The sequence below is a fragment of the Heteronotia binoei genome, chromosome 9, assembly GCF_032191835.1.
Source record: "Heteronotia binoei isolate CCM8104 ecotype False Entrance Well chromosome 9, APGP_CSIRO_Hbin_v1, whole genome shotgun sequence".
NCBI classification, from domain to species: Eukaryota; Metazoa; Chordata; class Lepidosauria; order Squamata; family Gekkonidae; genus Heteronotia; species Heteronotia binoei.
The window spans coordinates 61,204,329-61,221,196 of NC_083231.1; the positions used below are offsets into that span (position 1 = coordinate 61,204,329).

A 16,868-nucleotide genomic window follows, 5' to 3' on the forward strand; every position below is an offset into this window, starting at 1 on the left:
TACCTTTTGTTTACAAATTAGTTGCACTAGAATGGAAGAAATATGTTTCATTAGTGAAGGATTCATAACACAGACATTAATAGAGTCCATTTTAAATTTTCCTGGGAACATATGGTTAAAGGTTCAAGCTACAGGGCTTAAAACATCAGACACTGTTGATAGAAGAACATGCCTTTGAGGAACCACAGGAAGGAGGACACTCTTGCTCTCCCCCAGCTGTGTGTGGGAAGGCTACTCTGTAAAAATAATAACATGGAGGATTCAACATAAACTGTAATTATGCACACATAGACCAGGCCACAAGTATTGCATGAAAAAAGTTTTTAAATTCTCAAGATGATCCTATAGTTAAAATAGGAATACTTTAACAATTCTGAATACAGCATGTACACCACATTTATTGATACATTTACAAAACCCCCCAAGGAAACAGTATTCTGTTAACTCCCCCCAATTTACATTTTAACCATATTTGGCAAATAATCTTAATTTTACTGATTTGTACAAGTATCCTCTTACACAAATAAGGCTTGCTGAAGTGAGCTCCCATCCTGTGAAGTTCTATTAGGTGAGAATTCTGCAATAGATTCTAGTAACATATAAACAGGCCAGTTGAAATAGAATGGAAAGAACTCTAAATATTACATTGATTGGTTGATTGGTGGTGATTCTTCGTTGATTATGTATAAAGGTTGCCACAAGGATACATTTCTATATTAGGTCCATAACACTTTAAAGAGTGTGTTTGCTCTTTCATTCCCCGTCATTCCAATTAAGTTGGAGAAAAATGTAACTTTAGTATTTTACAGGACATGGCAAAGCTGTTCATCTAGGTGATGTCTATATTATAAAAAAATAAAATAAAATAATATAAATATGTAACACAAACCCAGTGCCCATTGTTAAATAAGATATTCAATAAAAAGCAGACCTTTTCGAATTGACTGGTTTAAAAATATGCAGATATAATTTAATTAAGAACTTGAAATGTTGTGGAAATTAAGCTGCAATAGCCATATTTTTGCATCTATGCCAGGTTAAGTAGTTAAGTGCATAACATTCTGTTACATTGATAAACATGTGGATTACAATCTTACAATGATTTGTTTATATAAGAATGCATTAAGGAGTTCTGAAATATTGTCTTATATAGGTAGGGTGGATTCACATGGCTATTGTTCTTCATACGATGATTGCAATTTTCATAGTTTGGTAATCTGATACTTCCACTAGGTGAAAGCCACAACAGAATTTTAATCCTGTTTAGACAATAGCTTCCAATGGAAGGGTGGGAAAGGCAATTAATTTACTAAAACATGAATTGGATGACAACTGCTCATCTGAATCCACCTGCCTTTTTTTGCACATTAACCAATGGTTAAAATTAATTTATAATTACATTCAACCATTTCAAAACTCTTCGTTGATTGCTATAATTAAATAGTTACAGACATAAAATTGGTGGGACATCAAATGATTCGTGGTGACAAAATTCTTTGTAGCTAATAGTGGAATTCCTGTGTAAACTACTTCACATGAGAAAATATAATTTTAATATTCCACTAGTTATGCAACCAGATGTTTGTGTGTGAATCATAAATTTCCGTTTCTCTGAAAATGTTAAGGCAGATCTACAAACCCAATGAAATCACTGGAGTTAAAAAAGCAGAGTAACAGTCTTGTTTTTTTTTAGAAAAAGATTCAAAAATAAATGCCCATCGAAAATTTGGTCTCCAAATAGTCCCGGAAACTATACAATGTAGCTGGTTAGATCCAGCAAATAAGATGTCATGTCTATGATCTGATCAAGAATACCTGCCCTTGTCACTCTTCGGATGTTTCTATCCACTTGTTCACACTGAAGCCCAAGATATCCCTTTTTACACATGCATTTGTTTGGTCGTATGCAGACACCTCCATGTCGACATGCTGGGTCACATTTTGCTGTTAAAACAGAAGTTCTGATTAGGTAAGGTTCCTGATGCGCAAATGGGATTTACTTCTTGACTATGATATGGGTATTCCTTTGTGTGTGCCAGTTATTTTCTTCAGACAATCTTTTGTATAGGATTGTACATACAGCAACAGCTAGGTTACAGACTTTTTCTTTAGTAGGCCTACTCTGGAATGGCCCACCAAAGTGGGTACTAGCTGTGTTTAGGAAGGCATGCAAGACAGTTCTATTTAGGGAACATTTGGTAGTATGTGAACTGTTTTTGGCAGATCTGTCTATATTCTTCATCTATGCATTTTTAATTTATGTGTTGTTAATTTGTTTTTACTTTGTTAACAACTCTTTTTTTTACAACTTCTAATTGCTTTGTTAGTCACCTTAAATCTATGAAGACAGGGTGAACTAATAAATAAAAAAAATGCTGGAGGGCAGACTCATTTCTCAGTTTTGTGATTTGCTTCTGGCAAATAAAAATAAAATATAAAATAAAATAAAATAAAAAAACTGGTATAAAAATGATATTGAAATATTGTGAAGTTATAGGGTTGCCAGGTCCCTCCTGGCAACTGGTGGGGGATAGGGGGGAGCAGCAGGGAGGCCCATCCAATGTGTTATCATTGACCACGTGACCTGGTGGTGATGTCATCACTTCCAGGATGTTGAGAGTGACGCTCTGGTATTTGGGCAAAAACTCTATGGTAAATTTGGCTCCTACCATAAAGTTTTTGCCCAAATACCAGAGCATAATCTGTGATGGCCCGGACATGAGGACATCACTTTCAGGTCATGTGGGCCTCTTTTTCAGGATAAGTTCCTTCCACTGGCCATCAGATTAGTGGCAAGACAGGGGAGCCTGGCAGTAGGAGACCCCTTCCACCACCACTGGTAATCCTATGAAGTTATAAAGGTATCATTCTAATATGGACTATTTCATAATTTTCATGCTGTATATATTTTATATAATAGTTTCTTTCTTTCTAGATGTACTCTAAAGAATCTACTGTGCATCCCCAGATCAAAGGAAGACAGGCTGTGCTGTACACAGGCTAGGGCTTTCTCGGTGGCAGCACCAGAAATGTGGAATGCCCTTCCGGAGGCCATAATGGCCCTGTGGGATCTTTCGCAATTCTGCACAGCTTGCAAAACTGAAATATTCTGACAGGCCTTCAACATCTAACCAGGAGGGAACTGCCACCTCACACCACTGAGCAGCTATGAACATTATAGGATCCCAAACAGAAACAAAAAAAGATCCCACCATATTGAAGTTGTATAGCACCATATAATGTTTCGAATTGTATTTTATTGGTTTTAAACTGTTTTATAGAACTGATTGTTAGCTGCCCTGAGTCCGCTTGTGGAGAGGGTGGGATAGAAATTTAAAGTAATAAAGAAATTCAACCTATCATTAGCAACATCCTAAAGTGAGCTAAGAAAAAAGATCTAGTAATGAAAATTTTAAATAAAAAATGATTAATTTTGTTCCAGAGATAGCTTTAACCTCTTTAGAAAGGGTGAGAGTGTTCACAGAAGCTTGTGGAAAGGTTAGTACGTCTTCTGAACTTTCAGTGTTCTTCCCAAAATAAATTGCCCTAGCTAGAGGACCGGATGTCCTCTTTGAACAGTCACTTGGTTTTCTTTGTCTTTGATGGGCGGTGATGGTGAAGGCGAAAGTTTTCCAAGAATGCTACAGTTACTTGTTTCAGATATGTTCCTGCCTTATGTGTATATTGCTTTTGTAGTCCAAATTATCTCCTGCCCCAATCAACTACTTTATTTTTGCTCTTGCATTTACAGAGAAATTGACTGAAAAGTTCTGTTTGGAACAGCATCTCACTGACAGGTGAATGTAGTAGTATGTTTGGTGATAGCAGCAAACCCTAAGTGGGCTATCTCACTGCTGCAATCTCATTATTCCTCATAACTCTTTATCTCTGTGCATGTGCACATGCATGTGCACACACACACAGAGCCTTGGTTGAATGGTTAGCTAGCTTGTAACCCTTACTGGACAGAAAAGCAGGTTAGAAATGTAATTAAATTTATACATAATTCCCATATATTCTTCATAGAAGCCATTTTCAGAATTCATTTTGCACTGGTCTTTAGATATCTATGTGCCACAACTAAAGCAACTTTAGGATTTATATATCCAAGTTAAATTTCCCAGCCTCTCCTTCCAGGCTCTTTTTTCTCACACGTTAATTATTTACTGCTAGACGCTTCAATAAATACAAAATAACAAAAACAACAACTACAACTTTTCTCAAAGGCTTGCTATTCTGGCTTTTTGATGATTACTATGGCTGGAGTACTAACCAGTTCTGCAGAATTCACCTTCCCAGCCTTGATTACAGCAACATTTTCCAGTGGGAGTGCAGTGCCCATTTCGACAATGCCTTGAGCATTCAGATGTCAATATCTGGGCAGGAAGAGCTGGTATTTTGCATTCTTCTGGAACTAAAGGCCTGTAGAAAAATATACAATCAACATACATATTTAAAAGTCAGGGTCAAACAAAAATTGTTTACACTCAGGCTGAATTCCTTCCATTGCAAAAAAAAAAGCTGTTTAAAATCACCTTCATTGCATGTATATTGTGGAAAATTAGATATTACAGATGTTTCAGAGTTTTTATGACAATGAAATTCACTGCTCTACAACAAGTATTACAAACTTAGTTAGCTACAACATTTTCAAAGAAGCCCTTTAGATACAATTTTGTCAACAAGGATGTCATACCAGAATTCTTTATCTACTTGTACATTCCGTTATCATAGTAAACCTGTATTTTCTCTAATTGGCTAAGAATAAAATTCTCATTATGTGAGGCCAAACACTTCAGTACCACCATTTATAGGTTGGGAACAGTGTGGCTGATATCTTATACCGACAATGTAATCCTAAACAGTTATAAAACATTACTTAGGATAACTGTGTGAAGTTCCTAATGTTTTCAATCAGAACTGCAAGACCTATTTATTTATGCATTCTGCAAGGTGCAATTCATAATTACTGCTATAAATATATTCAATCAGAAACTGCTAGCAAATACAGCACTCCATTATTGCACACTTGCACTTGGAAAGTGTGTTCAGGTTCAACACATCACAAAGAAAATGGGACAGTAATTATATATATTTGAGCCCTGTGGCGCAGAGTGGTAAAGCTGCAATACTTAAGTCTGAACTCTCTGCTCACAACCTGAGTTCGATCCCAGCGGAAGCTGGTTTCAGGTAGCTGACTCAGGTTGACTCAGCCTTCCATCCTTCCACGGTCGGTAAAATGAGTACCCAGCTTGCTGGGGGAAAAGTGTAGATGACTGGGGAAGGCAATGGCAAACCACCCCGTAAAAAGTCTTCTGTGAAAACACTGTGAAAGCAGCGTCACCCCAGAGTCAGAAATGACTAGTGCTTGCACAGGGGACTACCTTTACCTTTTTAATTATATATTTTCATTAGTGTTATGTCCTATGGCCTTTCTTATGTTTTGATTCTAACAGTGAAGTGCGGCCCGTCTATGGATCCTTAAATCCATAGATTGGGACCACACTGATAAAAACCCAAATATTTCTGCACTTCTGGGAGACTCCTTAGGTTTGCAGATAAACTTGAGAATTTCAAACAGACATGGAGGGGTCTGTGTTAAATTCCCAGGGGAGGGGGCTGAGGCAGCAGCACCGCTCCCTGTGGGCAGGGGGTAGGCAGAGGAGGAGGAGTGAGAATTGCTCTCCACACTGCTGAGCTGCAGAGGCAGAGAACAGCAGGAGCCAGGAAGTGGGTGGCCCAGTGGGGAGGGGGGAGTGAGAAAGGGAGAAGGTAATGGAAGTGTAACATAGCTGCCCCAGGCAGCTCTTCAAAATGCAAGATGAAACATGGATATTCAACCCTTTGGGATAGCCAACGAACCATAGAGGAGATTTGGTACAGAGAATAGAGGGAAATAGTTAATGCCTTCTGCCTCCCTCCCCTACCTCTTGCTCAATTCTTCTCTTCTGAAATGACTTGACTTAAAAAAATAAGGTTTCCAGGTACTGTTACACATTAGCATGTAATATACAGTTAAGTCCTGAAACAGCAAACATGCTGACATTCCTATACCCATTTGCTGCTAGGTTAGTTCTATTCTTAAAGCTGACTGGTGAAAAAATGGGGACAATACAACTGGAGAGAGGCTGCAGGAGTCAGCAAGTGAAGAAAGATTTGCCTGTTGGTTCACCTGTACATATGGCCTCCTGTCTTATTGTTACGAAGGAAACAGGGAGTTGGGAAATCATGCCTTTGCTTTTCGACTTACAGTGCAATCCTAAAGAGAGTTACACCAGTCTAAGCCTATTCATTTTAATGGGCTTAGACTGGAGTAAGTCTCTTTAGGATTGTTTTGTAATCAGCTTGTTTATTGACTGGTTTTATTTTCCTAGAAATCTTTGCTGCTAGGTTCAAATGTTATCAGTCAAATGTTCATATTTTGCAACTGCCTTACTGATTGACTGAATGGTTCTATCACACTTGTAACCCACCTTAAGCCCAAGTGACAAAGGCTGACTATAAATGAGTACCAATAAATCAATAAATATATTACAATGAGATGAAATATAGTTTTGAATATTTGAAGAGATTTTAAGATAATAATGTTTGTATTTTTGCTGTGCTTGGAATGTTATGTGCATGTAGGTGCTAGTGTCCAAGTGCTGTATTTCTAGTTGATCTTTACACAAAAGTTAACTTTAAAAACTACTTAATTATACAGTTGAACAGACCTCACAAATGATCATCCAACTCCCCCCCCCCTCTGGTGGCAGCAGGGGCCCCCCTTAAAGCTATCTTTGTCCAGGTGGGGCAAAGGGATAGGGAACAAAGGCGAGAAAAAGAACAACAATGCAAACATTTTCTAGTTAATGTCTCCTTAAACCAGAAACCACTACCCGGAAATAAATTTTATTTCTTGATAAGTGACTATTTTCCCCAGAATAAATACAGCATCACTTCAGGTATGATTTTTCCATCTATTTGCTTTCAATACTGGGAGGCATGCCAAGAGCTCAAGATCTGATTTACTGTGGGGGAAATGAGTGGGGAGGAAGTAAAAGAACCTTCTCTCCTTTCAAATTTTTAAACTCAGCAGCATATCAAATTTATTCTTATATGGTATACTTGTTCCTGACCTCTAGTCTTTAAGAAATCCTGTCATATTTGAAAACTAGTCCCCAGCGGAGCCTGTATCAGTGTTAATAGCTGCGAGGTCAATGCAACTGCTAAACAGTTTGTATTACTGTCAGGGTGGTCATGAAAACAACACCTGCTGCATGAGGCCTTGGCAGCTGGGTCAACAGGCACTGTGGGAATTTATCAATTTAGGGGGCCACTTGCATAGCAGTTTGACGGATGAATTGAGAAAGAACTGGCTTACGGGGCTAAAGCTGCTCAATTATGTATTACATTCTTTACGACGGCTGAGCAGCCAGCTTCTTGCAGGCACACTCACACACACACACACACAAAACCCTGCACAGGCAAAATATGTGGAATAGGTGTTTTTTCCCTCTTATAAAGTGAAGTACATGGAGAACTCCTTAAATGCTAGTATTATAAATATAGGTCAAGTGGGAATGGGAAAGAAAACATACTAGATACTGAGGGTATTTAAAAAAAAATCTCTATAATTGTTACAACTCTTTAGGTTAATGTTAGGCTTTCAAAGAGCTTAATGCATATGGTTTGCTTATAGCCAAATCATTCCCCCACCTCTTAAAAACTAAACTGAACATGTAGAAACATTCATTCTGGCCTTCTATGACTGCAAATGGAAAGGTATGCTTTTAAATCCAAAGCATTCTCATGGTCCACCTGAGTGAATTACCAGGTTGATTGCAACTCGCTAGCAGCTTTATGTTCTGTAATTCTACATTACTGTTCTAATGCAATCAGGTATGTGAAGATGGCTGAGGACAAGAGGTTTTATATTGTGCCTGCCGCTGAACAAAATCCACCAGAGACGAAACCATGTAATCTATGCTTTAATGATAATAGAACCTACTTCACATCACTGAGGGTTAAAGCTTGCCTGAATTAGAACTGGACTGAATGAAGTCTTTTATGACACAGGTGCCTGTACAGAACAGTATACAAAAATGTGAAAGATTCCAAAAGCTCAAAAACAGTGAGCCGCATGATATTCCTAGTATACATTTCAGCAGTTGAGGGTTAATAAAATACTCTGGAAGAAACTACTGTTCCTCAGGCTGAGCTGAAAGATCTTCAACAACCAGTGAAGATATAGTCCTGCTAGAATCATATAGTTGAAAGGGACCTCCAGGGTCATCTAGTCCAACCCCCTGCACAATGCAGGAAACTCACAAATACCTCCCCCTAAATTCACAGGATCCTCATTGCTGTCAGATGGCCATCTAGCCTCTGTTTAAAAACCTCCAAGGAAGGAGAGCTCACCACCTCCTGAGGAAGCCTGTTCCACTGAGGAACCGCTCTGTCTGGAAGTTCTTCCTAATGTTGAGCCAGAAACTCTTTTGATTTAATTTCAACCCGTTACTTCTGGTCCTACCTTCTGGGGCTACATAAAACAATTCTACACTATCCTCTATATGACAGCCCTTCAAGTATTTGAAGATGGTGATCGTATCACCTCTCAGCCTCCTCCTCTCCAGGCTAAACATCCCCAGCTCCTTCAACCTTTCCTCATAGGACTTGGTCTCCAGACACCTCACCATCTTCATCGCCCTCCTCTGGACCCGTTCCAGCTTGTCTATATCCTTAAATTGTGGTGCCCAAAACTGAACACAATATTCCAGCTGAGGTCTTACCAGAGCAGAGTAAAAGGATACTATGTCTGCAGTCAATCCCAGCTCTCTTGAAGCACTATATAAAGCTCAGCCAGGACAGCCATACCTCAGATAAGGGTGTGCAAAATGATGGTAAATCTGTTTTTGGCCTCCTGTCAGCACACTTAATGCACGTGAGGGTGGACTTGCCTGACAAGAACTTTAGGGCACACTGCACAAATGGCCAGAGATGATAGCAAATACTGAATGGTATCATTGCTCTATTCATAATGCTTATAGGTATTCCTTCTCAGGACACAAACATCAAACAGAGCCTCCTCTACTCACAGGCAAGGGAAAGGGCTCTCCTGTATTAAACTTCAGCTGCTGAAAATCTCCTCCTCCCCAACATGTACCTATTACAGTTGTGAACAGTATCACCTACAAAGGGGTAAAGGGTAAGTATGCATACTGAAGTAAGCCCCCCCTCCCCAGAAATGATAATGCAGTGTTGGCGCTATATCATGCAAATGGGAAGGCAGGGAGCACAACTTCATTTCTTGATGATTGGCATATTAAGCAGCTCAAACACAAATGGCAGTGTTCCAACACAACTCCCTAACAAGGGGTGGGTAAGTAGTAGCTCAGTGACTACACTCATGGCCAGCAGGTGGGAGTAGGCCATGTAGGCGGCTACCTAGGGCACTGCATGGCCTACATGTGCCACTAGACGCCCCCTACCCACATGCCAACTGGCCCGTGCACCTCTTTCCCCCACCCAAAACTCAGGCGGAGGAAATAGGCAGCTCAGCCTCGCTCTTGGGCTGCCTCCCCTGCAAGGGGAAGCAGCCAGAGAGTGAAGACAAGGCCCTGCACTGCATCCTTCCGCTGCCCAAGATTTGGGCAGAGGAAAGACGCAGCTCAGCCTCACTCTTGGACTGCCTCTCCTGCAAGGGGAGGCAGCTGGAGAGTGGAGATGAGGCCCCACACCCCCTCCTTCCTTCATAGAGGAAAGAGACCACGCTGCAACCCCTCCCCCTTTTAAAGACCCTCCCCCATGGGGGGCGCAATTGGGACTGTGGCCTGGGGTGGCAAAAAACCTAGCACCACCCGACTACACTATCTCTCAACAGAGGATTTCACTACGTGGGAATCCCAAGAGGGAGCAAGGGAGGCATGAGAACTAGAAGAGCACCTAGCCATGCCATTCTCTCAAATCATAGCTCAAACCATATGCAAAGTGTTTGATCCTACTTGGTGTTTTGAGGGATTTTGATTGCTCAAGACTTTTAGTCAAGGAGCTTTAATCTCAGATTAAAGGAAAGGAAAGGATCATTGGAACATTACTCAATACTGTTCTTGTGCCTATTTTGGCTGTTTCTTGTCATCCTTCCAGCAGAGGCAGATGCTGGAAGAAGCTCCATTTACAGCGCAGGGCCAACCAAGAGCTGCAGTGGCAAGTGTGCGCCTAGCTGTTCTGATCTGTGGTTGCAATCCCTCCTGTTAAAAAGCAGTTTAACAGACCACCAGAGCTGCACCTTTGCAGGGCACTCAGTGACAGCTCTGCTTGTGATTTTATAGACTATTAATGTTGCTTTCAAAAGCATAGAGAGCGGTTAACCTGATTCATCTTACTGGCTGCTAGTAAATACATTTGTTTCTTATGCCTATCACTGGTCACTGCTGTCTACAGAAGGAGACTCAGACTAGGAGGGGTCTGACAAGGTCTGTAGCTTTTCTCTAGCAAGAAGGAAGGGCAGGTTCCTTCCTGTTCATAAAATCTCTTGAATGTTATTGGTGTGTGATAAAGTATGCAGGTGATATGATGAGAAGAAAACATGCAGAACAAGAGATCTAGTTGTGTTATGTGTGCAAGGGGGCAGAGTGACATAAGGGATATGTGACAACATCACTGGTTGGCTGCTTCCAATATCTGGCTGGTCCCGGGTATTGTCAGCATTCTGCTCCATGACTGGTTGCTCTCAATGACATCACTATGGATTCTTCTACAGTTACTGTGCTCTCAGCTCTTTGGAATAGGTTTTTATTTGCAACTTCTTTTCTTTGCAGACAGACTTTGCTGATAAACTTCTTTTTTTTGCGGGGGGGGGAGAGCGGGAAATTATCCACTTGTATTCCTGAGCAGATACAGTATTATAGGAATTCATGAAAAGTACTGAACTGACTTTAGTTAGCTAGTATCAGTTAGCCAGTATACAGAACAATGTTTGAATCCAGCAGCACCTCTAAGACCATCAGAATTTCATTCAAGGTGTAAGCTTTTGCATGCAAGAACACTTCTTCAGATTCTGTTTTACTATATCTGAAGAAGTGGGCCTGCACACAAAAACATACACCATGAATGAAATTTTGTTGTTCTTAAAAGTGCCACTGGACTCAAACTTTGACACCAACACGGTTACACACCTGAAGCTAGTCTACAGAAATTAGGGCTGTCCTCATACAGTGAACTTATAGGCAGCATCCTAGCATGGCTGATATCTCATGGAGGCGCTGACTGCATGAAATGACACTTCTGTCTGTGTGATGGAGATGAGGCTTCTGAAATTTGATTGGACACACTGAAGTGGGACTTCTCTGCCTCCCAGTACCTGTTTCTACCTAAAATACCCCTCCAAATCCTGCTTTTGTAGGAAAGAGGATTCTCAGAAACAGCATACGGGCAGGAGCTGGAGATCTGCAGTAGGAATGAAGGATTAGGGAACATCATTTCCCTTTCTATCACAGAAATCTTATATGAGATTCAAGTTATTAGCTTAAAAATGAGTACATTTTATGTGTATGATTTGCACAACTATACTGTTTTCTTGCAGCTGCTGTCTCCAATCAGTTGTCCATTACCACTTCCAATTTTGAAGGGCACGTATTAAAGAGAAAAAGAATGAACTTTGACATTTGTAGTTCAGACTTTACATATTTATTTATTTATAATTTCTAGACTGCCTTCCCACAAAATATTGGGGCTCAGAGCAGTATACAACATCTCATAAAATATATTCAAATCAGATTTAAGTACAATAGAACAATAAAACAGTAAACTATTAAAACAGTTCAAAATTAATTCCAGATGGTACCTAGAATGGGCCAGATTAAATCTGCATCCCAGTGGGGAGATTAAAATCCATTGCTGTCCTTAGCTGTAAACCTGGCGGAACATCTCTGCCTTACAAGCCCTATGGAACTGCACTGGTCCCACAGGGCATGGATGTCATTTAGCAGAGTTCCATCAGGTTGGAGCCAGGGCTGAAAAAAGCCCTGGCTCGAGTTGAGGACAGCTGGACATTTTTCAGGCCAGGACCACAAGTAGATTTTAATCTGGTGAGCATAATGCTCTTTGTGGGATTTGCCAGAAGAGGTGGTCCCAAAGGTACATTGGTCCCAGACTGTTTATGGCCTTGAAGGTTAACACCAAAACCTTTAACCTGATCGAGTATCTAACCTAGAGCCAGTGCAGCTGGCAAAACACAGGCTGAGCATGTGCTGTCAGTGGGGTTCTAGTAAGAACCGGAGCCACTGAATTCTGGACCAGTTTCAAGGGTAGTCCAGTGTAGAGCAAGTTACAGTAGTCTAGCCTGGAGGTGACCATGGCCATTATATGGATTACTGTGAATACGTCAGGGTGAGACAAGAGGACCAGTTGCCTGACTTGGCACAACTGAAGAAATGTCAGTTTGAAAACATGTGTGATCTGGACCTGCATTGATAAGGAGGCATCCAGAAACACACCCAGGTTCTTAATGGTAGGTGCCAGTAGCACACCAGTGCCAGTAGCGCACCATCCAGTGCCAGCAATTGACATCTCAACTTAGGCTCTCCCCCACAGAACTTCTATTTTTGATGGTTTCAGTCTCAGCTGGCTGTGCTTCAACCACCTAACCACGGCCTCCAGCCCTTCAGCCGAATTGTTTGGGGTGGCATCAGGCCATCCATCCATCAACAGGTACAGCTGATTGTCATCAGCATATTGATTACAGCCCAGCCTGAAACTCTGCATTGGCTGGATGAGGAGCTGCATATAGATGTTAAACAGTATTTGGGAGAGGACTGCCCTTTGAGGGACCCCACACACCCGGGGATATCAAGGGCACACCTTCTCTCCTAACACTGTCCTCTGTCCCCAACCTTGGAGAAATTAGGTGAGCCACTTCAAGGCCACCCCAAGAACTCTTACATCAACAAAGCGGTGGACCAACAAATTATGGTTGACTGTGTTGAACACTGTTGTCAGGTTGAGCAGCAACAGCAGTGCCAACCTGCCTCAATCCAGCTGTCTGTGAAGATTGTCTGTGAGGGCAACCAGGACAGTCTCCATCCTCTGGGCAGGGTACTAGTTAGACTAGAATGGGTCTAAGGCCGATGTATTCTCCAGGAAACTCTGGAGCAGCTCTACTGCCACTGTCTCAATTACCTTACCCAGAAATGAAAGATTCAAGACTAGACAATAACTGGAAGGATCGATATAATCCAGTTATGGTTTTTTTAAGTGTGGTATCACTATAGCCTCTTTTAATTCCCCTGGTAGACCCCCAGACTAAGGGACAGACTGATAATATCCACCAGGGGGCCCCATATTCCCTTACCACTGGCTTTCACCAGCATGACAGACACAGGTCTAAGAGGCAGGTGGTCAGTTTAGCAGCACCCAGAATCCTATCAACATCAATTTAAGAGAGTCAGCTGAAAGTAGCAAATACAGAATCTAAAGATGGCCAAGGGGTCTCCAGTTCATGTACTGTATCAATATTGGCAGGCAGGTCATAGCAGAGTCAGTGCTTAGACTTTATTAGCAAAAAAGCTCGCAAACGCCTCACAGCTGATGGCTGAATTTCTAACATTTTGAGTTCTCTCACTGAGGTAAGTAAATCAAGGACCTAATTATCATAATGGATAAAATCCTCTTTTAGCCTTCTTCACTGCCATCTCACAGGACTTCATAAACATCCTATAGAAAGTTCTTGCAGCTTTGTCATGAGACTGTTGCCAAACTCACTTCAGTTTGTCTAAGCTTCTGTTTCATCCTCCTAAGCTCCATGATATACCAAGGGGCTAGTTTGGGATGGGAGCGAAGAGGATGTCAGGAAGCAATTTCATCAATGGCTTCAGAGAGATGATATTCCAGTCCTCTATCAGCTCATCTAATGAATCACCAGGGGTGGTATCAGATCTCACAGAGCATTCTGGAGCACTACTGGGTCCATTAGTCTCCAAGGGTGAGCATAAATTTGCTTGCTGCCTAGACAGGAGGGGGTTGGGGTACCCAGCTGGATCTTTAGGACAAACTGATCTAATCACGGTTCTCTGTCAATAGTGATGACATCTATGTCTATCTCCATGCCAAAGATCAAATCCAGCATGTAGGATAATTTGGGAGAGTCACAGTGTTGCCATGGAAGATGCTGGGCCTGACGCTGCGAGGAGGCAACAGCATTGACATGGACACTGAAGCTGTTTCACAATGCCATCCTAAACAGAATTAAACTGTTACTAAGCCCAACATCTTCAATGAGCATAACAACAAAGATAAGCTTAGGACGGCACTGTTTATGTGTCTTCATTGTTTGCCTATGAACCCAGCTAATCATGCAACCATTTATTCAGATCACTTCTCAAATAGATGCACTGATTGCACAAGATCAAAAACCTGAGAATACACTCTATCTGATGTGTGTGATTTAAACATTCACACACAAAAAGGGGACAGGCTACAAACAGTATATATACACAAGTTGATCAATTATGACCCAAATGAGTATGTACTCTGGGAACACTGCCTCTTCTCCAGTAAATATAATTTCTTCTTTGGACTTGGCAAGAACAGCTGCAACCTGCAGTGACCAAGAGGTAATTGAGCAGGCAAAAAGCTGTTTGGTATGACGCAGTGCTCAAGATGAACTTTGTCAGGGAACACTGAAATTTTGCACAAGGGAGTTCACTCATTGGTTTGTGTTTATGTCAAATATGTAACATGCCTAATGCTACATGCAAGAGCAAGAGAAGACAGACTGCATCGCTGTCCACTCACAAGATCCAGTGCTGCTATGAGCAACGAAGGAGTCCTGGACAGTTAGACAGGGCCAACCATCATATATGCTGCTACATATGCACTGTGTTGCACATGGAAGAATGAAATGCAATGCAGATGACAGCCTAGTACTAGCTGAGCATAGGCTTTGGCTGAAAACTGCACTAAATATGTGAAGAACAATTTCACTGTAGTTTTGTACGTGTCAAAACATCAGAAATATAAACTCCTATAGTGCTATTTGAAACTATCTTTTTTGTTTTACCATTTGTATCAGTTTCATTTCAAATTCATGCCAGAGTACACAGTGTCATTAGCATGATGTTTGTTTCGTCTCATTTCAGCCAGATATATTACTCTCTGTACCACACATTAAATAGCTAACCAGGAACTCTGCAATGGGAGGTCTGGCCTCTCAGGTATGTCATTCTGAGACCACCCTAATCGCTGAGGCAACAGGAACACAAAGCCAAGGTCAAACAAAGCAGCCCCCTTGTAATTAGATACTAATAATGGATTAAAGGTGTAAAAAATTCACCTAAGTCCACACACCAACAGACTAAACAATCCAAATGAAACTGGGCAATATTTGTTTGTAAAAGTATTAGAAATAACAAATAAAAAATATATAGTATTCTTGAGTGACTGCAGTAATATGTGCTTCCTAATTAGTAACACTAAATTTGGGTGGCAGATCCATGACAAAGAATTAGAGCTCAACTGTAATCAATAACACTATTTGTTTATTGTTAGGTTGTTCATAGTTCTGGAAGACTTACCGTATGTCCTTCTGCCAAAAAACCAAGGCCTCATAGATAAGCTACTGCATATATTTCCAAGCATCTCTCATGTATTCTACTTGCTGGTTCTCCATAGGACCCCATCCACCATAGTCATTTGATGACTATGTTCTTCTTGATGCTTTTAGATCTGAAGGATGATTAGTACTTTTTCTTTTTGTGGGGCAGGGAACATATATATAGTGCCTTATGTAAGCAGAGCTGGGGAAGATCAGGACTTTCCTGTTCATAGGACAGCCAGCCTGGCTTTGCTGCAATCTTTCCTAAAATAGTTCAGGAGTAATCACAGGAAAGCCAGAACCCAATCCTGTGCAAAACTGCACCAGCACAAAAGTGGCAAGGTTCTTTGCCACAACAGACCACTGCTGAGGAAACACACTACAAATCACATTTCCTCAGTTCAACCATGACTAGGTACAACTCCCGAATCTTTCTGATTACACCCCAGCTTGTTTCCAAAAAGAAGATGTGAAGAGTCAGAACCTAAATTACTTTCTCCTCTCTGACATATCGGAAATCAAAATATCTTAAAGACTACACTTCTGTACTTAACTTCTGTACAGCATTTCTTACCTTTTGGGGTCAATTATTTTATAAAGTTTTCCATTGTGAGACTGCGTCATGCTTTTACTGCTTGCTAAGATGTAAACTTCACCTGTTAGACAAAAAACATACCATAAATCAATATCGGTATCCTCAAATATGTTATCCTAAATAGAGTTGGAACCTTTCTAAGTCTGCTGAAGTCAATAGACTTAGAAGGCTGTAATCCTGTTCACAACAATACTGTAAAGTACTCTATAGTCAGGACTTTTTTTGTAGAAAGAGCCCAGCAGGAAATCCTTTGCCTACTAGGCCACATGCCCTGATGTCACCATTGTTTCACAAAGGGCTTTTTAAAAGAAAAAGCCCAGTAGAAACTCATTTGCATATTAAGCCATACAACCCTGATGCTATGTCAGCCAAAACTGCATTCCTGCTAAAAAAAAAGCCATCTATAGTTTATAGTGCTAACATTGTGTCTTTTTCATGGGTCTCTTCATGGTGGCAAGTAATTATCTCATTCATTCTTACAACAACTATGATTTGTATTTCGGTTTCAATAATGCGGAACAGAAATTGAGAAGAAAAATTTGTACAAGGAAACTCAGAATATTCATACATAAGCAGGAAACTGCATCTAGGTCTCTCTGGTTATTTTAGTCTAATGCTTTATATAGTTGTTTTATTATATGAATTGTGAGCTGTCCTGAGCCTGCTTCGGCAGGGAGGGTGGGATATAAATCAAAAAACTAA

General features: G+C 40.8%; 1 protein-coding gene across 3 annotated transcripts in view; it reads right to left on the reverse strand.

The window, feature by feature from the left end:
- Positions 1 to 320: 320 nt before the first annotated feature.
- The window catches only part of HHIP (hedgehog interacting protein), a 132,103-nt gene continuing 115,555 nt past the window's right edge, over positions 321 to 16,868 (reverse strand). The window contains exons 11-14 of one of the 3 annotated variants that reach the window (XM_060246704.1): positions 16,146 to 16,227; positions 4,274 to 4,422; positions 1,820 to 1,944; positions 321 to 840 (exon numbers count right to left, since the gene is read on the reverse strand). In XM_060246704.1, the coding sequence (XP_060102687.1) occupies positions 826 to 840; positions 1,820 to 1,944; positions 4,274 to 4,422; positions 16,146 to 16,227 (371 nt within the window). In that variant the 3' untranslated portion in view covers positions 321 to 825. Of the gene's footprint in view, positions 841 to 1,679; positions 1,945 to 4,273; positions 4,423 to 16,145; positions 16,228 to 16,868 lie in introns of those variants that run through there. The other 2 variants (XM_060246703.1, XM_060246702.1) reach the window with 2 other exon arrangements.